Source organism: Chaetodon auriga, chromosome 17, assembly GCF_051107435.1.
Source record: "Chaetodon auriga isolate fChaAug3 chromosome 17, fChaAug3.hap1, whole genome shotgun sequence".
NCBI lineage: Eukaryota > Metazoa > Chordata > Actinopteri > Chaetodontiformes > Chaetodontidae > Chaetodon > Chaetodon auriga.
In genome coordinates, this window is record NC_135090.1 from 274906 (window position 1) to 302888 (window position 27983).

General features: G+C 41.9%; 1 protein-coding gene and 1 pseudogene across 3 annotated transcripts in view; one reads left to right on the top strand and one right to left on the bottom strand.

Moving 5' to 3' along the window:
- The window catches only part of arhgef2a (Rho guanine nucleotide exchange factor (GEF) 2a), a 163338-nt gene extending 135857 nt beyond the window's left edge, over positions 1-27481 (bottom strand). For 2 of the 3 annotated variants that reach the window (XM_076754763.1, XM_076754765.1), the window contains exon 1: positions 27217-27474. In XM_076754763.1, coding sequence (XP_076610878.1) covers positions 27217-27279 — 63 coding nt within the window. In that variant the 5' untranslated portion in view covers positions 27280-27474. Of the gene's footprint in view, positions 1-27216 lie in introns of all 3 variants that reach the window. The other variant, XM_076754764.1, reaches the window with a different exon arrangement.
- On the top strand, positions 971-3233 carry LOC143334942 (uncharacterized; annotated as a pseudogene).
- Positions 27482-27983: the final 502 nt, after the last annotated feature.

Sequence of the window (27983 nt, forward strand, 5' to 3'; positions counted from 1 at the left end):
AATCCAAATTTCCTTTTCCTTTCTTTTCCTAACAGTTTCATGTGTTCCAAATTTAGATACAGATCAGGGGCCACATTCATAAAGATTTGCTCTTTGTGACAACACTCCAAGAAATTCAATGACGTTTTCTAAGAATTTCTCCTTACTGTTAAGACTAGATCTTGGTAAAGATAAAAATTATTCACAAAGTGTCTTAGTCCTTACGAAAGCTCCTTAGGTGACTGTTAGGAATAGGGAGGATGACTTTTAAGAGGCATAAGGGTTTCTGAAGCAGAGGAGAAAATGGTGGAAATTAATGAAAGGCTACTGACGCTTTTGCTGCAGAACCCCACTTAATCACGTAATCAAGACACAAAACCTGACAACAAAAGTAGTATATATGAAATACCTTGCTAATATACAAGGATTACAGAAATGCTGTATCTCTGAAATGTCAAGCATCTGTCACAAACTGCCAGCTCTTTACCCACTGCCATTGTCTCTCTCATCTGTGCAGCTGTTCAGCCAGTATCCCTTCACTACTCAGCCACACCCACCTGCCCAATCACTTAAGCTGCCCTTCACTCAGGAGCCCCACACATTTGCCTCCAAGTAAGCCAAGGTAGCATATGCCTTTGATCACCTGATGGGAAGGGCTCATCTGAACCTGCATCAGGGGGAGCAATCGGTGATAGACCACCGGTTAACTTGGTGTCTGATCAAGGCCCCCAGTTTTCATTGGTTTTCTGAAGGGAGTTCTGTGGCCTGCTGCGGGCCACAGCCAGTCTATCCTCCAGGTTTCACCCACAGTCCAACGGCCAGACCGAGCGGAAGAACCAGGAGATGGTCTCCGCTGTATGGTCTGCCAGAATCCCTCCTCTTGGTCGCAGCAGATCCTGTGGGTAGAGTACACCCACAACACACTGACCAGCTCAGCCACAGGTCTGTCTCCCTTTCAGTGCACCTATGGGTTCCAGCCCCACTCTTCCGAATGCTGGAGAAGGATGTCTCCTGCCCCTCCATCCAGACTTTCATCCGCACACCTGGTCCAAAGCCAGAGCCTTATTTCTCCGCGCTGTGGGTCACTATGCTGCCAATTTTCATCGCACTCAGGCACCGGTGTACCATGAGAGCCAGAGGTTGTGGCTTATCACTAGGGACCTTCCCCTCAGGGTGGAATCCAGGAAGATGGCACAGAGGTTGGAGAGCTCAATCACGTCTGTGGAACCACAGACTTTGTTGAGTGTAATGCCAAAAATGTATTCAATGGGTCTGTCTTTCAAGTGTTGATCTTTTATTGTTTAGCTGCCTCTGATATCTGGAAATGCTGAATGCTTGACCACAGTGCAGAAAAACTGACACACCTGCAGACTTCATGGCTAGGTCTGGGCTTACAGATATCAAGTTTCTCAGACTCATTTGTGGGATTTGTAAAATAAAGCCATGACTAAAAATACTGCTGAGAGCAGGACTTGAGAGTGATTTATCAAGATCCCTACACTGACTTTTGGAAAGGAGAATGGTTATGAGAAAATGTGACATTGCTGTTTACTCTTAGTGCTTATACTCAATTGCAAAGTAAAAATTATGATCATTCAACGTGTGCAGCAAGATGTTGGAGTTCTTTTACCAGTCTGTTGTTGCCAGTGCACTCTACTTTGCTGCAGTGTGCTGGGGGAACAGCATCGGAGCCGGCGACACCAACAGACTGAATAAACTGATAAGGAAGGCCGGATCCGTTGTTGGCTGCAAACTAGACACTTTTGAGGAGGTAGTGGAGAGGAGGACACTGGACAGACTGTTATCCATCATGGATAACCCTGAACATCCTCTTCACCACCTCATGGACAGACAGCGGACCTCCTTCTCCAATAGACTGCTCCAGCTCCGCTGTCACAAGGACTGCTTCAGGAAATCATTCCTGCCACGAGCCATCCCAGTGTACAATAGCAACCTAAACAGTTACTCCACCAACTTCACAAACCCCAATATTTTAAATATTATCTGCACTACTGCAACATTGCACATACGATTTACATTTATTTATCATCTGAAACTGCACAATTTGTCACTGTAAATACTTGTTTATATACTTAGTTATACTGTTTGTTTATTATATTATTATAATATTATATAATATGTATTATACGTTATAATTCTCACATACAATTCTTGTATGCATTCTATGTTTGTCTGTATGTTTAATTGCTACTGCAACAATATAATTTCCCAAATTGGGATCAAAAAAGAAGCAGTCTAAAATCTAATGTCTAAAGTCTGAAGTCTTATCATGGTAAGCAGTTGCATTTGCATAATGCCCCATTATGACAAAGTGAAAAAGTTTTTTTGTAGATTTTTTTTTTTAAATTTATTAAAAATAATAAAAAAAAATGAAATATTGCATGCACATAAGTATTCACACCCTTTGCTATGACACTCAAAATTGAGCTCAGGTGCATCCTGTTTCCACTGATAATCCTTGAGATGTTTCTACAACTTGATTGGAGTCCACCTGTAGTAGATTCAATTGATTGGACATGATTTGGAAAGGCACCCACCTGTCTATAGAAGGTCCCACTGTTGACAGTGCATATCAGAGCAAAAACCAAGCCATGGAGTTAAAGGAATTGTCTGTAAAACTCCAAAACAGGATTGCATCGATGGACAGATATGGGGAAAGGTACAAAAAATTTTATTTTGAAGGTCCTGACGAGCAGTGGTCTCCATCATTTGTAAATGGAAGAAGGCTGGAACCACCAGGACTCTTCCAAGAGCTGGCCGCCCAAAGTAGGCGATTGGGGGAGAGAGGCCTTGGTCAGGAAGGTGACCAAAAAACCTGATGGTCACTCCATCGTTCCTCTGTGGAGACGAGAGAACATACCAAAAGGACAACCATCTCTGCAGCACTCCACCGATCAGGCCTTTATGGTAGAATGGCCAGACGGAAGCCTCTCCTCAGTAATAGGCACATGACAGCCCACTTGGAGTTTGCCACAAGGCACCTAAAAGACTCTCAGATCATGGGAAACAAGATTCTCTGGTCCGATGAAACCAAGATTGAACTCTTGCCCGAATGCCAAACGTCACATCTGGAGGATATCAGGCGCCTCTCATCACCTGGCTAACACCATCCCTACACTGAGGCATGGTGGTGGCAGCATCATGCTGTGGGGATGTTTTTCAGTGGCAGGAACTGGGAGACTAGTCAGGATCAAGGGAAAGATGAACAGAGCAAAGTACAGAGAGATCCTTGATAAAAAACCTGTTCCAGAGTGCTCAGGACCTCAGACTGGGGTGAAGGTTTACCTTCCAACAGGACAACGACCCTAAGCACACAGCCAAGACAACGAAGAAGTGGCTTCAGGACAAGACTGTGAATGTCCTTGAGTGGCCCAGCCAGAGGACTGAACATCTCTGGAAAGACCTGACAATATCTGAGCAGCAATGATCCCCATCTAACCCGACAGAGCTTGAGAGGACCTGCAGAGAAGAATGGGAGAAATAACCTAAATATGTGTGAATACTTATGTACATGTGATATTTCAGCTTTTTATTTTAATAAATTTAAAAAACAAACAAACAAACAAACAAACAAAACCCTTTCTTACTTTGTCATTATGTGGTATTGTGTGTAGATTGAGACAAAAAAAGGAATTTGATCAATTTTTGAAAAAAGGCTGTAACATAACAAAATGTGGGGAAAGTGAAGGGGTGTGAATACTTTCCAAATGCACTGTAAAGGGTTTGCTCCCTCCGGGTTGGAGGAGAGATCCGGCCTCAAGTGGAGGAGTTTAAGTATCTTGGGATCTTGTTCACAAGTGAAGGAAGAATGGAGCGTGAGACTGACAGGTGGATCGGTGCAGCGGCAGCAGTAATGCGGTTGCTGTATCGGTCCGTCATGGTGAAGAAGGAGCTGAGCCGAAAGACGAAGCTCTCGATTTACCGGTCGATCTACGTTCCTACCCTCACCTATGGTCATGAACTTTGGGTCATGACCGAAAGAACAAGGTCCCGGATACAAGCGGCTGAAATGAGTTTCCTCTGCAGGGTGGCAGGGCACTCCCTTAGAGATAGGGTGAGAAGCTCTGTCACCCCAGAGGAGCTCAGAGTAGAGTTGCTGCTCCTCCACATCGAGAGGAGTCAGCTGAGGTGGCTCGGGCATCTCTACTGGATGCCCCCTGGACGCCTCCCTAGGGAGGTGTTCCAGACATGCCCCACCGGGAGGAGGCCCCGAGGAAGGCCCAGGACACGCTGGAGTGACTATGTCACTTGGCTGGCCTGGGAACGCCTCGGAGTCCCCCCAGATGAGCTGGAGGAAGTGTCCAGGGAGAGGGAAGTTTGGGCGTCCCTGCTCAGACCGCTGCCCCCGCGACCCAGCCCCGGATAAAGCGGGTGAAAATGGATGGATGGATGGATGCACTGTAAATTAATTAAATGAAAAAGTAAACAGAGGAGGAGTTACACATGAAAACCCAATAAAACTCCACCACTGCAATAGCACATTAAGGATAATTAAATATGGACTATCAGGTCTGTATTAGTAAATCATATGGATTGGATCAGATTATAATATTGAATTTTTTTTTCACTGTAACCTTGCTGTGTCATGAAGAATATGTAACAATAGGCTTAATTTAAGATTTTTTTTATTACATTCCTCAACGCACATGTTCACCTATGTCTGATTAGTCTCCTTCCCTGTCTATTTAAGACAGTGTGTTTCTCTTTGTCTTTGTGGCATCATCCCTTATATGTGGCTTTCCTTGTTCCTTGTGATTCCTGTAAGTGATTCCTTGTCCAATCCCTGGTATCTGTGGTTTTTGATCTGTGTCCCGTTTCCCTGTAGCTTTCTTGTTTTTGGAGTTTTGAACATAGTTGGATTTTGTTTGCCTTTATTTTTGTTAAATAAATCATTTGGACAGTTTCCTCTCAGCCTTTTTGCAAAGTCTGCATCATTGACCCACAAATTAAAAATTAAAGCAAGCATCACAGAAACTTAAAAGGAAATTGTGTATGGAAGGCAAGGTAGTCTAAAACATATTGGACGACTCTCCACAATGACAGGCCAACCTATTACTCATCGTTAATACAGGAAAACAAGAACAACCCCAGGTTTCTTTTCAGCACTGCAGCCAGGCCTGCAGAGAATTACAACTCTACTGAGCCGTGTATTCCTATAGCACTCAGTTGTAATGACTTTGCAGGTTTCTTCAATGATAACATTTACATTCTTAATTATAGAAGTTTTTCACTTGTCTTTTTTTGTTTTTTACTAGATTCCACATTGCACATGTAAATGATGATTCCTCTATGCATGCCGAAGTTAGTCACAGAGTTTCACATGATTCACTGCTCAGATCAATGCTGTTCATTTTCATTGCCATGCAGATAATACCCAGTAATATATATATCCAATTAAGCCAGAGGAAACTTGTCAGTTAACTAGAATTCAAACATATCTTAAGCACATAACAACCTGGATGACCTACATTTTCTACTACTAAACTTGGCAAAAACTGAAGTTATAGTATTAGGCTCTAAACACCTAGAAACTTACTTAATCTGATGGACATGCATGATGGCATTGCCTTGGCCTTCAGCAACACCATAAGGAATCTGTTATCTTTCAGTTAGTTATCTTTGATCAGGATTGTCCATTTCTTGCCCATCCTGACTTAAGTGCCAGCTGCTTCTACTTTGGGGTCCCCCAAGGCTCTGTACAAAAGTGTCTCATCTGTGACACCATAACTCTTTCAGACCATTGTAAGAAAGATGCAAGATGTTACTGTTGCCATATTGTGCTTTACTGCTTGGGCTCCAGTGAAGACCAAGCCTTCTCCGGAGGTAGCTACTGATCTTCCTCTCCACTGCCTTTACAGTTGACATAGGGACCTCATATTCCAGCAGGGGCAACAGGAAGGCATGTTGGTAGACCTAGGACTTGAATCTTCCTAGTAGTCCTGATTTGTCCATCTTCATGAGCCAGTCTTTGAGCTTACTGATGATTTTTGATGGAAGCAGTGTCAAAGATTTTCCCCAGACCTTTCACTAGCTGCTCCATAATGGATGGAATGATCACACACACTATGGCAAAGCAAAGCAGATGTAGAATTGCATCAGCCAAAGGACTCGTCTCTGGACTAGTCTTATTAGATCTTAGTGTTGCATTCCACACCATTGACCATGGTATTCTATTGCAAAGACTGGAACACTTAATTGGCATTAAGGGAATGCACTAAGCTGTTTTAAATCCTACTTTTCTGATCGCTCTCAGTTTGTACACGTTAATGATGACTGCTCTGTGCTTGCTAAAGCCAGCTACGGAGATCACAGGGTTCTGTGCTTGGACCAATTCTATTCACCTTATATATGCTTCCTTTCAGGAACATTATCAGGACACACTCAATAAATTTTCATTGCTATGCAGATGATACCCAGGTATATTTATCAATGAGGCCAGAAGAAACCAATCAGTTAACTCAGCTACAAGCATTTCTTCAGGTCACAAAGAGCTGGATGACTTGCAATTTTCTGTCGCTAAACTCGGACAAAACTGTAGTTATAGTACTAGGCCCTAAACACCTTAGAAACTCACTTTGTGATGATATAGAAGTTATGGGTGGCATTGCGCTGGCCTCCAGCACCACTGTAAAGAATCTGGGAGTCTGGGATCTTTGATCAGGATATGTCCTTTAAGTCCCAAGTAAAGGAAATTTCTGACTGCCTTTTTCATCTATGTAACATTGCAAAAATCAGGCACATCCTGTCTCAAAATGATGCAGAAAAACCTTATTACCCCACAAGAGCAATGTGTTCCCAGAATGCAGCTTAACTTATGGTTCCTAAATTTTCCAAAAGCAGAATGGGAGCCAGAGCCTTTAGCTATCAAGGTCCTCTCCTGTGGAACCATCTTCCAGTCTTTGTCCGGGAGGCAGACACTGTCTCTACATTTAAGAATAGGTTTAAAACTTTCCTTTTTGACAAATCTTATAGTTAGGGTTGGCTCAGGCTTGCCTTAGACCAGCTCCTAGTGCTGCTATAGGACCTCCAAAGATACACTGAGCTCCTCTTTTCTTCTCTCCCTCTCCATCTGCATGGTTTCATGTCCTACCAAGGCATGTTATGAACTTAGCTTCTTCCCCTGAGTCTTTGTGCTTTGTCATCTTGCAGGTTCCCATGTATAGTGGCTGAATCTGGATTGTGGATTATAGCTACATCTCCCGCCATGGCCCTGCCTGACATCCACTACAACTGCCACAACTATTAGTCATACTTCCATTATTATTACATCCATAGTGCTGTATTACGTACCTACAGTGTCTGTTTCCAACACGTACATATATCACACCTACATATATCATATTTGTATATACTATGCTATATGTACTACATATATTTATATGTACTACATATATTGGGCATCTTTGGATTTTAACGATTCTGATTCTGATTCTCAATTTTGATTCCTGTTCTAAACAATTCTTGATTCCGATTCTTTGAGGTGCAGGTCAACAGGTCACAGCTTATTTGACAGGAGAATTTTTTCATTTGAAAAAGCCTTTACACAGGCGATTTTTATTTATTCACATTGCCAGTTACCTTAATACATTGATATATTCAATTACAAGGGAGGTTCCCTAACTGTAACTGTGAAACTGAAATTTGCTGAAATAACACCACAAGTTGGCAGCAGTCTAAAAAAGAAAGAGCTGTAGCCCAGGTCGATGCTGAGATATGAAACAAAATAAAACAAACTCAAACCCTGGAGCAGTCATGTGACAAATTAAATCAAAAACAGTTCTTGTTGAGGAAGGTTATCATGTCTGCCTTCTCAGGCAGTAAGCATGACCATTCCGCACAGATTGTGCTTCCTGCAGTGGAGAACACACGTTCACTAGGCGTTGAGGAGGCCTGGACACATAAATATGAGAAGGCTAGACATGACAGTAAAGGATAAGGTTGTTTCTGGGTCCAGAACCAGGCAGCAGGGTCAGACGATGTGATGGTTTCTGGCGTTTCCCTGTACGTCTGGATCTCCTTTTCAGCAAGTTCTTCCATGGACATCAACCTCTCCTGTGAGGTCCTCTTCATGGCATCCTCCTCAGCAAAAAGCTCCTCGCAGTCACAGTCTATAATAGAATATGTGCTAATAAAGGCATGCACTTAAGTGATTAACATTAGGGTTGTTGAAGTAAGGTGATTAAAAAAGTATAAACACTACAGTGTTAATGATTACTGTGTGGATGATGTAAAATACAAATTAAAATGTTAAGGACTGAGGGAGACAGTAAATGTATTTGTGTATGAATGACATTTCACCTGCTCAGAGTTTGCCAGCAACTTCCCCTTGATCCGTTCCCAGACTGCAGTGTTGTTGTCCATCTTATTCTTGAAGTGGGGATCTTAGGCAGTGGCTTCTTCCGAGAAGAACCTGATGTCATCATTCTTTAAAACAATAAAAACAAAAATTCTATTGCATCAAGCAACAGGAACAGAAGTATTTAATGTATTTTTAATCTTCATTCATTTGATAGCCTCAGTCATTACCTTGTATCGGATAGACAGATTTCCCCAGACCTTTTTCTTCAAGTCGGCTACACATGCTGTGTCTCCATTTACAGCAGTGAAGTGTTTCTCAAGCTTTTGGATGATTGGAAGGATCTGTCCGGCTGTTGGGCTTTTTTGGTGAAAACACAGAATGTGCAGATGTAAAGAACTCGCATCAGCCTGAAGAAGTCTTCTGCCTTGGTGAAATCACCGTCTGTCAGCCGATCAAGCCTGTGTGCGAAAGAATACATTTTCTTAGTTCATATATTGATTTTTTTTTTTTTTTTTTTTTTTGGCTCTTTAAACAAAAGCAGTGCTATTTGACAAGTGAGTTTCAATTAATTTCACTACATAATACAGCAAACCAGTGTGCTAACTTCTTTCTTAGTACCTTATGCACCTTGTTAACTTGTTTATATATTTATATTCAATTTGCATTTTACATCATCCACACAATAATCATTATTACTTTGTTTATACTATATGTAAGAGGTGCATACCTCCATTAGCACGTACTCTATTATAGACTGACAGGTCTCTGTACTGGTGGCTAAGACTATCACTTCAGTTCACTGCTGTCTAATTTTATTCTTATATTCTATCCATTTTTCTATCACTACCTGTCCCTCTCCATATTCTTTCTCAGGCGTTGGTCCAAGCTGGCTGCTTGTATTGCAGGGTATTGTTCAAGGAATCTCTCCAGCATTAGGTATAAAGAATTCCACCTTGTTCTCACATCGAGAATTAGTGAATGTTGAGGAAGCTCTGACACGAACAAGAAAATCACAAATACATAGAGAGTTGACATCAATATGACATGCAACTTTTCTACTGTGTAATTAGACAGATTTATGTAATGTTGCATTGTTTTACCAATGATAATACTTGCAAAATGTACATTGTGCAGTGCACTACTAAAAGAGAGGAATTGTTTTAATTTGATCCTTGTGGTATCCAGTTAAACTCAGACATTGATTCTTACTTAGGACATCCTGCTTCTCCCGTAGAACCACCTTTGCCATCGATGACCTCTTCATCCAGATGATGATGGTCCAAATCTTTGCAGTCCACTGAGCCTCTAAGCTGCTGGAGGACAGAGTTTGTGCTGCTAGGTTGAGTGAATGAGCGAAGCAGCCGAGCTTCACAAACTGCAGCCATTTGATAGCTACGTCCATATTGGCCGCATTATCCACAGTAATGGATACTACTTTATCAAACACGCCAAATTCTTTCAGGATGTCACCGATTTCCTCTGCCACGACAATTCCTATTTGGGCTGTGTACACAGCTTTTGTTGCGAGAACTTTCTGCCTCATGCTGCCTTCCACTAAATAGTGCACTGTGACAGTTAGGTAGTGGTCTTGCATAAGGCTGGTCCAGCCGTCACAAGTAAGAGCGATATAGTTGACCTCACTAAGCTCTGAGATTATATTTGATTTTTCAACCTGGTACCAAGATGGGATCAATGTATAGTTAAGTAGTCCCTTGTGGGAGGGTGTACTTTGGGTTTATTGAATGCACTATATCCCTGAAAACACAAAAACAAACACAAGATATCTTTACTACATTTAACTTAGCATTTAACTTTTAAACAGAGCATAAGAGCAATGTGCAATAAATACACACAAACACTTTAACACATGTCCATATGTTGTGATGTTTTTAAATGAAACAAGCACTGTGCCAAAGACAAATCTGTCAATAAAGTTAAATCTGAACTGTTACTGTAACGTTAGGTCAGAGGTAGATAAGAAGTAGCTACCAGCTAAGTTAGTTAGCTGAACGTTATTCTTATTTGCTTACCTAAATGTGGGTGATTCGATACCTGAAAGGGGATGCAGCCTTTTGACCACATAAGCTGTTACTTTTCTGTGGCACTCTTCTACGTGCTCCACTGACAGCTTTCCCCTTGCTACCACAGTGAATGGGGTGTCACATCGTTTCTTTGCTGGTTGAAGAAAACGACTTAGCATCACTCTGCGTGCGTTCAACAACTATGAACAGATTTGACACAGTTTTAGCACTTGGTAGTCTATAACTTTAGCTAGCTCTGTTAAGAATAAGACAACCATAATATTCATGTACCTGATTCTGTTTGCAACGAGGACTTGCTGGCTGATGGTTGACTGTCCAAAGTGGAGGATGCGACGGGAGCAGGAGAGCGACGCAACAAGTTAACACAGCACACTTGTTAATTATTATACCATCAGTGTAGGACTGCGTGTTTCATCATGTTTGTTGTGCATCCTCCTTTGGCAGTAATAAGTTTTTAACAGGTGTGCCAATCCATCCTTTTTCAAATTAAAATGAAGCCAGGCATTTGAGCGGCGTTTTTTGCGGTCCATGTTCCGACGAGTGATGTTCTCCTTACTAGCGGAGCGGGAGCACGCCGGGCGGAGTAATAAACAAACTAGTGTGGGCATTTAGGAACTGAAAAAAGAATCGAAATTCAAACATCTTCTTAATGGTTCCAGAACCGGACGTTAGGAACCGGTTCCTATTTGGAACCTGTCTGTCTCTCTTTGTCTGTCTCTCGCTCTCGCTCTCTCTCACTCTCACTCTCTCTAAGCAACTTGGTTGAGGTAGATGGCAGCACACCCAAAGCCTGATGCCTGAGGTTTCTATTTGTTAAAAGGAAGTTTTTCCTCGCCATTGTTGCCAAGTGCTTGCTCATGAGGGTGTTGTTGGGTCTGTGTAGATAAAAGAGATTGGTCTATACTAGCTCTATATAGAAAGTGTCCTGAGACAACTTCTGCTGTGATCTGGCGCTATAAAAAGAAAATTGAATTTCTGAAACTTTTTTCTTTTCATTCTTTCCTCATCTATTGTCACCCTTTTTATATTCAAAAATCCAGAATACAGTACAATGCAATCAAACATTCTGGACATCTGGAAGAATACAATGATGATTGTTTCAACAGAATCTCTATCATGAACACGGACTGTAAAAATAACATTAAAACAAGCAAAAACAGCTTCACTCCAAATAGCTAGAGACTCCATCCAAGTTCACTCTCCAGCCCTCGCACAACACCATCCACACCCTGGTAACCACCATGCTGCACAGAGGTAAGCAACATAGTAATCTCATTGAAAATAAACTTTCTGGACTTGACGCCAGCACCCATTGAATTACTGCACAGAAAATTTCAGGCACTGCACCAAAGCCTGGAATACAGTCAGTTGCAAATAAACACTCTCATCACGGAAAACAAATCACTACAGAAATCTGTCAACACACCACACCACCCAGCTCTTCTCTGTCACTGCTGACAACAAAGCAACAAAAGCACTTAAATAACCCATTCTGGGCTTACAAGTGCATAGCATGAGAGAAAATCTAGTTGCCTTCTGAAAGAAGAAGAATAGGAAGCTGAACTGGAAAAAAATCAAACATATTGAAAACAATGAAAGGAACCTGACAACGGAAACCCAGAACAAACAAATAAATAAATGAAATTATAAATAACAAAACTCAAAACTCAAAATTTTCACCATAATAAAAATTCTGTTGAATGATCTTGGCAAATCAAATTCAACAAAATAAAGAAAAAGCAACAATCTCATTGCTGAAGCCCACGCATTCACTCAAAGAGATAGATAAAATCAGTCAAGAAGACATCAGTTCATTTCGTAACATTATGGGCATTTCTTGATTTACCACAACTTAGTAAAGAACATACCAATATCAGAATCAGAATCAGAATCAGAATCAGAAAAAGCTTTATTGCCAAGTACGCTTTTACACATACGAGGAATTTTTTCTGGTGAAATTGGTGCATGACACATCTACTAAAATAAGAGCATAAAATATAACAATTTAAATATATATACACAAGTCTGTTTTTGTTGTTGCTATTTACCGGAAACACAGTACTGTTTTTCAGAAAGAAGTCCAAGTTGAGCGTTAATGTAACGCATAGAGTTATATTTATATCAGTCAATGTGACAGAATGAGTCCGAAGTGGAATGTGAAGAGTGTCGGGGGGGTTCCGGGCCTTGTTGGTAAGGCTGACAGCAGACGGGAAAAAACTGTTCTTGTGGCGTGAGGTTTTGGTCCTGATGGACCGCAGCCTCCTGCCAGAGGGGAGTGGCTCAAAGAGTTTGTGTCCGGGGTGAGAGGGATCAGCCACAATCTTTTCTGCACGCCTCAGGGTCCTGGAGGCGTACAGGTCCTGAAGAGATGGAAGATTGCAGCCAATCACCTTCTCTGCAGACCGAATGACACGCTGCAGTCTGCCCTTGTCCTTGGCGGTGGCAGCAGCGTACCAGATGGTGATGGAGGAGGTGAGGATGGACTCGATGATGGCTGTGTAGAAGTGCACCATCATTGTCTTTGGCAGGCTGAATTTCTTCAGCTGCCGTAGGAAGTACATCCTCTGCTGTGCTTTCCTGATGAGGGAGCTGATGTTTGGCTCCCACTTGAGGTCCTGGGAGATGATAGTTCCCAGGAAGCGGAAAGACTCCACAGTGTCAATAGTGGAGTCACAGAGGGTGATGGGGGCGGGTGAGGCTGAGTTCTTCCTGTAGTCCACAACCATCTCCACTGTCTTTAGAGCATTTAGCTCCAGGTTGTTCTGATTGCACCAGGTCACCAGATGGTCAACCTCCCACCTGTAGGCGGACTCGTCGCCATCAGAGATGAGTCCGATGAGGGTGGTGTCGTCCGCAAACTTCAGAAGCTTGACAGACTGGTGACTGGAGGTGCAGCTGTTCGTGTACAGGGAGAAGAGCAGAGGAGAAAGAACACAGCCCTGGGGGGATCCGGTGCTGATGGTCTTAGCGTCGGAGAGGTGTTTCCCCAGCTTCACGCACTGTTTCCTGTCAGACAGGAAGTCTGTGATCCACCTGCAGGTGGAGTCAGGCACGCTCAGCTGGGAGAGCTTCTCCTGAAGCAGAGTTGGGACGATGGTGTTGAATATACTTACTTGATTCACCAATAACATAGGATGAACTCTCCACTGCACTCAGTCCTTTGCCCAACAACAAACTACCAGGACCCGATGTCTTCCCTGTTGAGTTCTAAAAAGACTTGTCCATTCTCGTGCCGCTCTTCAACAGTGATAATTGAAATAATGCAAAATTCAAGACTACCAGCAAACATGAACACAGCAACAATTTCCCTCCTCCTCACACCTAACATAGACCCAACTTTACCATCTAGTTACCGCTCCATTTCTCTCTTAATGTGGATATAGAAATCATCACCAAAGCACTAGTTCATAGAATGGAAATAGTTATCCATAATTCACCAAGATCAAACAGACTTGTGCAGACTTTTTAATTCAATGGATTATTCATCATTACAACAAGCAGTAACCATCATAGCCACCTTAGATACAGAACAAGCCTTTGACAGAGTAAATTGGTCATTCCTCATAACCACATTGCAAAGATTTGGCTTTGGGGAATCATTTATTAACTGGTTCAAAATTCTGTACACCTCACCTTCAGCCACTGTTACCACCAATGAACACACCCCACAAAGCTTGGCATTGCACAGAGGTACACAGCAAGGATGCCCACTCTCTCCCTCCCTGTTCACTATTTTCATTGAACTGTTAGTTGCAGCCATTACATCATAAAATTAATCTCTGTGCAGATGATATATTACTTTCCTTACAAAACCCTCATTCATCGCTACAAGATTCAATTAAACTCAATGAAGCATTCTCTAAAATTTCTGGCGACTCCATGAACTGGAATAAATCTTGCGGCCTTATGCTACATAGTAACAGCTGGGATGTGGCAGCCCACACTACGTCTATCCTTATATGCACAAGTCACATCTCACATGAAGGCATTAAAGTAACCCCCAGGCTGTCAGAGCTGTTTGGACTTAACTTCACTGCACCTTTCACAATCCATTATGGGCAGAGTAGCCACAACTAAAATGACAATATTTCCAAAAATAAAGGATCTATTCACAGTGATTACAACCTAACAGCACAACCACTTCAAATCTCTAGATTAAATTATCTAAATTTTACTGGAAAAACAATACATCAATCATTGTCTCGCTGGCATGGGCATCTGGTTGGCTATGGCTGACATCGCTGGTACCAACATCTCTACTACCTTCTTACCCTCTGATGTACCAAGTGCCAGCTTCTTTCCCTGCCGGCACATCTCAATTTCATCATTTGCATCATTCCTCAAGGTTGATCTTCATCTACTACTTACTGTTACTGTCTGCCATTGTACAATCCCTTCATGATTACATTGCTTTGGATGATGCCTGTAAAATGGAGTTAAGACTGTGATACAAGTTTCATCTTGAAATGGCATTTCCTTTTTTTATGATTACCACAGAACTCATCCCAAAGGGGAATGGGGGTTGAAGGCTACTACATTAGTAAATGTAAACTGTACCCTGTAGTCAATGCCACCCGTCTTTGGGGGCATGAGTGAAAACAGTTATCCTTGTTCATTGAGACAACAGATATATCATAAATAAAGGTTGTTCGCAATCACTATACATCATGGAATTCATCCACAGACTGAGCTCAATCCCAGTTCAATACATCTCTGTCACCAGATCTCCTCATCCTTTGTTTCCATATCCTCTATGCACAATACTTATCCACTTCCATTGATTCAACCCTGGAATCTGTTCTGTTCCTGCTAGCATTCTGGGGTGGCTGAGGCTTAGCAGGTAGAGCAGTTGTCTACTAATCTGAAAATCAGTGGTTTGATCTCCGGCCTCATCAGTCAAAAATGTCCAAGTATCCTTGGGTAAGGTACTGAACCCCAAATTGCTTGTAATAAACAGGTGGCCTAGCCACCATTGTGTGAATGGGCGAATGCAGACTTGTGTTGTAAAAGTGCTTAGAGTGGTCGCCAGACTAGAAAATTACAATATAAATACAGTCCATTTTCTATTTACCATTTACAGTTCATTCTTTGATTTCTTGTGATGACTTCAGACTGCTTCTTTATTGATCCCAGTTTGGGAGATTATTTTGTTGCAGTAGCAAGTAAATATACAGACAAACACAGAATGTATACAGCAATAAAAAGTAACAAAAAATTAAAAAATAAAAATAAAAATAAGATGCCTAGAATTCACTGCTACCTCATCCAACTGTGAGTCATCAAGGCATCACATTTCCATCCACTCCCCAGACACCCTCCGATTTTAACCTCATACAAAGCAGTAGTAACCAACTCAGCCTCTCACCCCATTTTCCTCCTCCATTTAAAGTCATGTCTGAGCCCTTTTGAAAACAATCAAATACATATAAACCAGACATCAGCCCTGCATGCTACTCCACAAGATCCACCCAGTTCCACCACCATCACCACCAACTTCTGTGAAAAGTCAACAAAAGAATGGAAAATGCAAATGTGAAATGCAAAAAACATCTGTTTGAAACATTACACAAGTAAACTGGTTAATTAAAAGATAACAGATGACAGTACCATAGAAAAGGGCATCCTCAAAAGGCTCAGTCATTCCAAAGTAAGGATGGGGTGAGGTTCAGCACTTCGTGAAACACACAATTCTATTTTTATTTACATTTGTCCCAACCTTTTTGACATTGGGGTTGTACATTCCAGTCAGCCCTTCCGCAAAAGAGCCACTTCCACCACTTCCAGCACTTCCAGACAAGGAATCCCAGACCATACCATCGAAGTTCTTGGCTGCTGGTGTCCCCAAACCAAAGTTTTGTGGAGAGTATTTTGTGCTGAAACAAAGCAGCGTGTCATCCTGTCAAGCGTATATGCCTCCTAGTGTTGATACTGTGAATCCACAGGTACACATGTTATGTGGGTTTTATTGTTTTGTTTTGTTTTGTTTTGGTAAATTGTTAATGCACTTTAGTGTAATTCTGGTAATTTGTGAGACTAGGGACAAGAGTGAGAATAATTTCAGGTAAATGTTGTAAATATTATTGATGTTCTAATAAGGTGTGTACTGCCAACCTCTCTTACCTGTAGATGTATTTTTTGGAAGTTGTTATTTTTATGTGAATCCATCCCAGTAAAAGACTTATTGAGGAAAAACCATACTTATCACTCTCGTGATTATTTTATCCCTTTTAAGGGGTGTAACAAAAGCGGCCACTTTTTCCATGAATTTGTGACCTTGTGTCTTGTAGAAAATATTTAATCTGCCTTAACTTCTCAAATGGCCATTTTCAGACAACATATCATTTTAATGAAAAACTTAACCTGTACAAAACAAAACAATACAAAAGCAGCACACAGCTATTATAGATAAAAACACACCCTGCCACACATCATAAATGATACACCACACTGACAAAGGATTAAGTCATCTGCAAAGACCTCGCAAACACAGGGGAATTTTTCATCATTTGGGCTGATTTTCTAATCTGAGATGCTTGATAAATACACACCCTAGTTCTGTCCACAATCCACTCAACCTTATAGTGATTAAAACTTGGCTTTTGCTCAGACATTCTTGAGAACTCATACAGTATACTATACTATATATCACACCTAGACGGCGGCGCCGTACAAGCGGCAGCCTGTTACAGCAACTTCTCTAGTTTTTCTTCTACTTTACTGTTTTCTTGTGCATCTTTTTTATTCCATTTTAGTTCTACTTGTTTGTAATTCTCTGGTGCATTAGAGACATCAAGCACGGTAACTCTGGTGCTACTTTTCACCACTTTTTACAACTTTCTCTGCGTCTGTGGGTCCGTGAGACAATGGCCCCCATTGTTTACAGTAGGGATCAGCTGCTGGCCCTACGTAACACAGCTGTGCGGCTGGAGGAGCGACCTGATGTCCCCCGCGAGTTAAGGAGGAGGATACGGGGGTGCCGCGCTGGGATCGAATGCCGCGACAGGAGGAGAGCTTATAGACCGACTCTCCCGTCCGTCATCATGGGGAACGTAAGATCTCTCTCCAACAAGATGGACAAGCTAGTGGTGTTGATTATCAGGAATTCCGGCGGTGCAGTATGCTATTGTTTACTGACACATGGCTGGGAACACAGCACACAGACGCGACTGTAGCGCTGGAGGGATTCTCACTCATACGGGCAGACCGGACAGAGAAGAGCGGTAAGAGGAAAGGAGGAGGGCTGGCAGTGTTTGTGAATGATAGATGGTGTAACTCCAGGCACATCACTATGAAAGAGCAGCACTGCTGCCCGGACATTGAGCTGTTGGCTGGTAGTTTGAGGCCATACTATCTGCTGCGGGAGTTCTCGCATGTCATAGTGGTGGCTGTGTATATTCCTCCCTCTGCAAACGCCGACGCAGCCCGTGACATCATCAACTCTGTGATCAGCAGGCTGCAGACTCAGAAACCGCAGGCCCTCTTACTGATCTCTGGGGATTTCAATCATGCCTCTCTGTCCTCCTCTCTGCCCAAATTCATCCAGTATGTCACATGTGCCACCAGAGAACAAAACACCGGACTTATTCTACCAACCACCCTAACCCTACCCCCTCTAGGAAGAGCTGATCACAATCTGGTTCATCTCCTGCCTGTATACAGGTCCCTTGTTAACAGGCAACCAGCTGTGTCCTGCACAGTGAAGAGGTGGTCTGATGAGGCTGAAGAGGCTCTGAAGGACTGCTTCGATACAACAGTGTGGGATATATTCAGTGACTCTCATGAGAAGGACATTGACAGTCTGACAGACAGCATCACGGACTACATAAATTTCTGTGTGGAGAACACTGTACCCACCAGGACTGTACGGTGTCACTCTAACAACAAACCCTGGATTAATCCTGACATTAAGGCTCTCTTAAAGGAGAAGAAGAGGGCCTTCAAGTCAGGAAACAAAGAGGAGCTGAAAACTGTTCAGAGGGAGCTAAGAAGGAATATCAGGGAAGGGAAGGGCAGATACAGAAAGAGAATGGAGGAACAGCTGCAGGAGAACAACACCAGGGGAGTCTGGAGAGGCCTGAAATCCATCTCAGGTCACCAGGAGCCAAAATCCCAGACGGCTGGGGATCCAAAGTGGGCAGATGAGCTGAACACCTACTTCTGTAGGTTTGAAGAAACATCTGCCCCTCCCCCAGCTGCACCAGCACTGCAGCAGACCTCTTTTGATCTGCCAGCACCCTGCCCGAATATCCCACTGACCCCCCCCCCCACACACAGTATTCAGCTCACCGCAATCAACGCCACCCCCCACTGCTCCTCCCAGCCCCCCATCCACTTCACAAGACACTCAGCCCCCCTGCTCCAAGTTGTCCCTCACACCTCTCCAGGTGAGGAATCAGCTCAGGAGGTTAAAGACCAGGAAGGCTGCAGGACCGGATGGCCGCAGTCCCAGGCTCCTCAGATCCTGCTCTGATCAGCTGAGCGGGATGATTGGACATCTGTTAAACCTGAGCCTGAGACTGGGAAGGGTGCCACGCCTCTGGAAGATGTTCTGCGTGGTACCTGTGCCAAAGACCCCACATCCCAAGGACCCTAGCTGCTACAGGCCGGTGGCCCTAACATCCCACCTCATGAAGGCCCTAGAGCGGCTGGTCCTTGCCCACCTGCGCCCCCTGGTGAGCTCGTTCATGGACCCACTGCAGTTCCCGTATCAGCCTGGCATCGGAGTGGACGATGCCCTCATCTTCCTCTTCCATCGAGCTGTATCTCACCTGGAATCGCCTGGGAGGTCTGTTTGGGTCCTTTTCCTGGACCTTAGCAGTGCTTTCAACACCATCAGGCCAGCCATCCTGAGAAACAAGCTGGAACTTTCGGGAGTGAACCAACACCTCACATGCTGGATAGTGGACTACCTTTCCAACCGCCCACAGTATGTGAGGACACGGGATTGTGTGTCAGGGACTGTCCTCTGCAGTGTGGGGGTCCCCCAGGGAACAGTGCACTGATCCTCTTCACCCTCTACACAGCTAACTTTTCCCACCTGTCACCCATCTGCAGAAGTTCTCTGACGACTCTGCCATTGTCAGCCTCATCACAGATGAGGACGACAGGTCATACAGAAGACTCATCCAGGATTTTGTGGACTGGTGCCAGCAGAACCACCTCCTGATTAATGCGGATAAAACCAATGAGCTGGTTGTGGACTTTCTTCGGCGACCGTACTCTTCACCATCACCAGTGAACATCCAGGGAAGGGACATTGAGATGGTGACATCTTAGAAGTACCTGGGTGTTCATCTGAACAACAAATTGGACTGGACTCATAACACCATTGCACTTTACAAAAAAGAACAGAGCAGACTCTATTTGCTCAGGAGGCTGATGTCTTTTGGGGTGTGTGGGGCACTCCTGAAGACCTTCTATGACTCTGTTGTGGCCTCTGCCATTTTCTATGGTGTAGTCTGCTGGGGGAGCAGCATCACAACAGCTGACAGGAAGAGGCTGGACAAACTCATCAGGAAGGCCAGCTCTGTCCTGGGATGCCCTCTGGAACTGGTGGAAGAGGTGGGGTGGAGGAGGATGACAGCCAAGCTGTCCTCCATGACAGACAATGACTCCCATCCCCTCCAACACACACTCACTGCACTGAGGAGCTCCATCAGTGACAGGATGCTACATCCGAAGTGTGTGAAAGAGCGTTATCGCAGGTCATTCCTCCCTGCAGCTGTCAGACTGTACAATAAAAACTGTTCCAAGTAATCAGTGCAATAGTATGTGCAATAAGCTGTGCAATAAAACATGTACATAACAGTCTGTAAATACTATCTACAATTTCTTACATTTTTTTCACAATTTCTTTCTTTTTATTTTCATTTAAAAATTCTCACTCTTTTGTATATATTCTGATGTTGTTTCTAATTTGCATGCACTTCTTATGTTAATCTGCTCTACTGATGCTACTGTAATCTGGAATTTCCCCTCGCAGGACAAATAAAGGAATACTGAATTGAATTGAATTGAACACTATCTCCCCTTTCTGCCAACAATACTATAATGTCTTCTCAAATGATTTGAATGTCTTCAATGTGGATTTCTCAAAATGAAATATAGTATAAAACATAACATAGCACAAACAAAGAACAGAATCACTACTGCAGAATAGACAGCTTCTTTGTGCCCCCTTTACCTCAAATTGGCAGCCTCAGAGTACTCTTTGAGAAATGTTTTATTTAGATATGATGAACATAAAATAAAGGTGCAGAAAAGTGTGTGTGCTTTTCTCCATTTGGAAATACTATCCATCTCTCCCTATCCCTGTCCTCGTCATTGCCTCATCACATCCAGATATAATGTCTGCAGTAGTGTTCAATAAACTCCAGTTCACCCTGATATTTGCCTCTTGACTCCTAACCACATCACTGTTGTCCTAAAAAGCTCCTATGGCTTAAGGATTGGTTCAAAGTCCTTCTAACGCATTTGAATGTCTCCATAACCTGGGCCTCTCTGACCTCCCTACCTGACCCTTTTCATTGGCATACTCCCTTTTGCTGCCTCTGTTCTGTCACCACCCTCCAGAACCAAGCACCAGAGCTGGGGTGACAGGGCTCTTTCCATTTCTGTAACCTCCTTGTGGAACTCTCTCCCAAGACTCTTTCTATATACAGTATATATAAAGTCACCTTATTGAAAGTGCATCTTTCTTTTTTTTTTTTTAATTTTACATCCACTCCACCTCACTATGATTGTAACATGCCACATTCTGTGTAATGTGTGTTTGAATAATAATTTCTAATAAAATGTATTGCTTTTTTTCATGTGTGTACTATATGTGTGCATTTGCCATGTGTGTTAGGTGTTCCACTTTGAAGACAGCTGTAAGTAGCTGTGAGGATAAAAATGGTCCAGCAACCCAGATTCCTAATGGGCAGTAGAGCACCCTGGGTAGCTGAAGTTTAAAATGGTAAATGGACTGTATTTTATATATAGTGCTTCTCTTGTCTGACAACCACTCAAAGCGCTTTTACAACACAACTCTGCATTCACCGATTGACACACATTCAGTGGTTAAGCCACTGGCTCATTATGACCATTATCCATTCACATACTCTCACACACCAGTGGCACAGCATAGAGAGCAATTCGGGTTTCAGTATCTTACCCAAGGATACTTTGACACATAGACTGCCGAGGCCAGCATCGAACCACCGACCTTCTGATGAGTGGAGGATGGCTCAACTTCCTGAGCCACAGCCATTTAGCCATCCTGCCTGACATCGTACAAACAATGTGGTACACACTGTACTAACACTAACAAAGGATGAAAAACCAGGAAGAAATGCAAACACGTGCAGGATGTGGGAAATTAGAGAAATATGACAATAGGCTATATCCTTGGTTTTATTTTTATGTAATTTTATATTTAAAAAAAAAATGTGATTTGATACACCTACACCTACACTCTCAGACCAGATAAACTGAATTTACTTGGGGAAAGTGGTTGCTTTAAAAAATTTAAGTAATGTGAGATTAACACTTGAGTTCATTTAATTTAAATTCTTGAAGGGGCTAGAATTACTATTTTAAGTACAACTCACTAAATGCCAAGTTGATTTAACTTAAAATAATTTACAATATCAATTGTTTTGCATAATAATTACACTTAATATTTTAAGTTAATTCCATTTAATTACAAATTGATTTAATTCCAGATTATTTGTAATATTAATTTCTTTGCCCAGTTGGCCCAATTAATATCTTCAAATGTGTACAGGAAATGAAAATACCAAAACATTATTTTTCTGTTTTATTTCACTTAAGAAGTTTTAGCTTAAAAACACGTAAAAACATTAAAGTCAAGGTACATAATGCCTTGCCCTAAAACTTTCTTCAAGTTTTAATTCCTATTATTTAAACAGAGGGTTACAACCTTTCTCTTTGACAGTTACCAGCTCTAGTGAATGAATGACCTACTTAAAAAAAATTACATCACTATTGGCAGCACCTGATTTACATGTTGGAGACCCACGTTTTGACATTTATTTTGAAAAAAACATTAAAAGGTGTATAAACAACCTTTCTCAGCTGTTAACTTTGGATGCTTAAACATTTGAACAGTAGAATCACAACAAATCACATCAAAAATGTAGAATTGAATTCACTCTGGGTAGGGAAAAATGAACTTTAGTTCTTGAGTGAACTTACAGATTAATATATCACATCATATCACAATTTTGAGACAGTAATGCTTGGATTTTATTACTGTGTATTTCTAATGTTCCCTGCAGATTAGTTAACATTAAGCAAATTTATGTCATGAAAGCCAATATGGTGGAGTCACCTCATCATATAAAATGACAATGTTATTTGTCCCATGCATGAAATTAGCCAATTCACTAGTTGTTTGGCGAATTAGCCTTAACTGAGTCCATTTCAATAAATGGTCATCTCAAAATACAACATGTTTGCTCAAGTTAACAGCACTTACTAGATACTGTAGATCGTAGTAAGACAGCCGGACTGTCACTCTTCTGCCCCCTCTGCTGGAGGTGGGGTGTGCATTCCACCTCGTAGTACCATGTCCACGGTGCCTGTGTTGCCGGTCGGGTGTTTAATGTGAGGCGGTGTCCACCAAATGACAGTAAAAAAGCAGCTGGATAATGAGTAGCTCTCAGGGAAGTAATGTCCTGTCTAACTGATAAGAGTTTCTGTTCACCAACACTGGAGTGGACTGAAAAGTAAGATGTGAGGTGAAAAGCTATGGTGTCATTTATACATTCTTGGCAGTCCATGTAATACACTTGGAGATAGTGTCTTCATTGAATACTGACTGTGTATGAGCAGAAGATAGCCATTAAATTGTGGAACAGAGAAATTTCACATCAGAGTGGTATTCAAAGGATGTTTAATCCTCCCACTGGCTCCCACCACAGAGATGCTTGGGAGAGATTGATTATGTCTTCAAGGAAGATCCTGAGCACCACCCTGAACCTGCAGACACCGGATGAGGAGTGCCTACACACCCTGTTATGTAAGCCAGAGGTCATCATCAACAGTTGGTCTGTAACCGAGACTTATAGTGATAGAAAGGATCTAGAGGCTCTTACGCCTAATCATCTCTTGGTTCTCAAAAGCAGGCCATTTCTACCTAAAGAGCTGATTGATAAGCAGGATCTCTATGCACGTAGGAGGTAGAAACAGATCCAGTATATGGAGGACACAGTCTGGAAGCAATGCACAAGAGAATTTCTATTACAAGAGCACCACAAGGGGTCTCATTCTTCTTGCAGGCTTGCCACTGATTGTGGACAACTCAACACCAGTCTCATCCAGATAGTCCAAGACAAGTTTGGGTTGGTATGTCAGGTCCAGATCAAGACCATCACACTGGATAGGCCTATCACAAAGATTGATTTTCCCCAAGGAAGCTGAATGAGGTAGTGCTAACGCTGTCCTCTATCTAGGCACTATGCAGGGGCGGCTGGCCGATAGAGGGTGCTAGGGCGTCGCCCCCTCTTTCTCACATCATGTAGAATCACACAGCCCTTCCTTTAATAAAACGTTTTTTAAAATGACTTTTACAAGTATATTCTATGTTTTAAAAAGGCAAAAAGAATAATATAGTCTGAAGTGAGTTAGTAAAATGTAAAATCTGCACTAAATAGTCACATTAGAAATGTCCTACGTTGTCTACAGTTACTAATAGCTGATATGTATCCGGCCAGGGGCGCACACATCTTTCCCCATTGACTCCCGTTATAACTTTGACATGCACAGTTCGTTCCTCCTCAATACAAGAGATATGAGACAGTGGGGCGTAGTGTGACTGCGCCCCGCTCTCCCTCTGATCGCTACACACACCACCGGCCATGGGGTGGCAGCAGAGAGCGAGCAGTTTGTTCACCCACGAGCCTGTAATTAAAACCGCCAAGCAAGTGACGTTGAGCGCAGAGTGTCAGAGTAATTAGCAAACAAGATCATTAGCTAGTCGAAAAAGGAGAAAATGAAGAGAGAAAATTCAGTGAAGTCACTGAAAACAACGCTGTTCGAGAGGAGAACACTGTAGGAGAAACTGAGAGTGAAGGAGCTTGGACCTGACCGGCCGGACGTCTTAATTAGACAGCAGTCCGAAGACAGAGGGAGGAGATATACTCGCTCTTTTTCACAGAGCTGGTATGAGAAGATGTCTTGGATAACTGGATGCAGTGAGGCAGGTGCTTTATTTTGCTTCCCTTGCCTGCTTTTCCAAACCAAGGGAACTGATCAAGCGTGATCAAGCACTTTTGACCTAAAGCCTAATGGTTTCAGTTATTTTCTTTATACAAAGTGACAATTTTTTGTTGCTTTGATAGTCTTAAATATGAGGATTTGCTGTGTTTTCATTGTCATTTAAGGTTGTTAATATAAATGTTAGCTAACAGAAGCACTTTGGGCTTTAAGCCTGATGGTTTGATTGTTTTTTTTAAACAAAATGTCCAGTGTTTGTTGGTTTCATGTGTATGTATTTGCTGTTTTTTCTTTTTTCTTTTTTTATTTGAGTATGTAAATATAAATGTGTTGTTCCAAACAATTAGCTGGACAGAAGAAGCACTTGGTACTCTTGGAAGTTGTGAAAATGAATTGTTTCCCTTTTTACTTTTGAAGTAAGAAATATATTTATACATTCTTGGTTTGTTTAATGATGGAAAAGGAGATTTTAAGGGTTTGTGTGTACCAATTATATCTTATCTGGAGCCAAACATATCAAACACTGGGGAGATAAATTCAAATTCACTTACTGGTAACATTCACCTGCATTTAATTGTCTATTTGTAAACATAATATACATTAATTCTTGTGGTCCGGCGTTGCCAACTCCGCTTTTTGGTTTGGTAAATCAAGTGCGCCCCCCCAAGACAAAAATTCATCAGCCGCCACTGGCACTATGTGCTGGTAACATCTTTTGTCCCAGTGTAATTGGTGTAATTGTTAAGGTAAATGATAAATCCAGTGCTTATACAGAAGGACTTCAATATCTTTGGCTCTATATGTTGTAAAGGTAACATGTAAGCCCAACTGGGGACCGGTATGTGGGAGCCTAAGTTATATAGACTATGTTTTAGCTTGATAAATAAGTGTAGTCTGTATTTGTTTGATTGTCTACGTATGTAAATTGAGATTCAATTCAAATCAATTCAGTTTTATTTGTATAGCGCCAAATCTCAACAAAAGTTGTCTCAGGACACTTTCCATATAGAGCTGGTACAGGCTGAGCTCTTTCTTTTGATATAAGCGTGATATTAAAAAAAAGGCAACACTATGTAAGCTTTCAGTTGGAAGATTTGTGTATGTTACTGTTGCTTTAAGAGAAAAAGGCTCTTGTCCTCCTAGAGGTGAATGCATAAAAACAAGATATGTTTCTGTTGAGGTTCAAGTAACTTCCCACTTTAGTAAGCATGATGTGGGGGCATGTATTGATCAAAATTTGACTTGCCAAATTTTCGTGGTGCATCACATCTATCGCATATTTGCTCATCATCTCAAGATGCCGTTGACCAGGCATCATTAAACTCACTGGAGACATCCTCCACTATGTCCTGAATATACACACCCAGTTTCATTCAAACCTGATGAAGGTAAACTAGCTGAAATGCCTTTTGCTCACCTTAGTGGAACCTGATAACCACATTGATTTTTGCATATATGTGCATATTGTGCATTTGACTCCAGCTACACATTTCAAGACAGTTGTGACATGGGCAACATGTACAAACTCAAAAAAACATCTGTTCAGAACATGTAATGATGTTTGGACCACATGTCAAAGTATCATTGGGCAAGGTACTGAACCTCAAATTACTCCCTGTCCTGCGCCATTGGTATGTGAGTGTGTGTGAATGGTGATTGCTCCTGATGAGCATGTGAGGTGGCACCTTGCATGAATGTTTGTTTGAATGGGTCAATGCTGATGATCAGGCCTTTGCATTTCAATATAAGTCAAATGGTTATCACTGAAATCAACTCCAGGAGAAATGACAAGCTAGGGTGGACTAAAGACAGAGAAAATAACAGAGCTGTGTCAGGGTCACAAAAAACTCAAGAGTGCAGCCAGTGGATAGTGTGTAGCTGATGACTTACAAGAACAGCAAATTGTGTGACCTTAGTGAATCCAACAGATTTCACAATCAGTCAGTGTTAACATGTCTCCACCTACTTTTGTGTAACCCTCTTGTATGTGCAAATATATAAAAAAAAAAATGCCTCACATCAATGACTGTAAGACTGCTACAAAAGCCATACTGAATCTAGCCCTGAGTGTTTATATATATATATAATTATTCACATTTTTTAGGCCTACACCATTCTAAGAAAGCAATAATATCACACACACATACCCACTGCCATTTCTATGGCAACAGTTGCTATAGTTAAATATCCAGTGAGCAAGCACACTGTGTACAAGCAAACTACATACACCACCACCTACATTCACAAACACATGTATCTTACTTATCCCGTATATCTAGATTTAAAAAGATGCGCAACCAATGCATTTATGTGAGGGCCCATGGCCTGAGAGGCCTGTGCTCCTGTAGTAAAGAGGAAATGTTTTATGGCTGACAGCGCAAAAACAGGGGGTGACTCAGTGATAATGAAAGAGGGGGAAGTGGAAAAAACAGAAAAACAAAGAAAAAATAACAGTATGTCTTTGTAGTAATCTCTACTTTTCTGCAATAGTAATGATTAGCCAGTAGATTAACTCTGTCCTCTAATCAATCATGCACAATTTTACACAAAAATGATGGCTGTTTTGCTTGTCAGAATCTGCAGTAAGTTAGATGCCATTGCCTGATATTATTGTCTTTAATGTTAATGTCAATCATGAACACAGTGCCAACTCACCCGCAAGTTGATTTCCCTCATCCTTTCTTGCCGCAGCTTCGACAGATTGGCAACTCTGGACATTATGACAGTTGTATTTTCTCACAATGGTGGATTGAAATAGCAGTCGGCAAGTCAGAAAATAAAATATCCAATATTAATGCTTCTCTGTGAATCTCTCAGATCCCTACCGAAGAGAAAAAGCTAAAAATCTTTCCTCACTGGCCAACTGCAATGTGCTTCTGCTTCTAGTGAAGTGGCTGTTCCTGTGAGAAATCTGACTTCTGAATCATTACCGCCCCCTCACACACACACACACACACACACACACACACACACACACACACACACACTTTTCAGCTGTCTGTGAATGCTTCATATACACTATTATTTGCTCTTTGCCAAATCCCAGTATGAAACCATTTACAAAATACTAAAATTTTACAGTAGCTATTCACACAGAGGCCATTTTGGAGAAAAAAAAGTTACTTACCTTTTTAGTTCATCAGAAGGTTCTTAACACACATATCACATTTATGTTTGAGAGCATGATGTGTTTAATATACTTAACTTTGACAGAACCTCAAATTACAACATAAGCATCCGAAAGTATTCAGCCCTTGTCTTCAATAGTTAACCTTTTTTAGCTTCCTATAAAATGTGGTCCCTGACAGGTGAGTGGATTTTATCTGTTTGGAATGTAGTCATTAATATTATAGATATTGATTAATATGATTAAATAATAAAGTTAGGATTATCTGTCTATTGCTACTGACATTTTCTCTCAT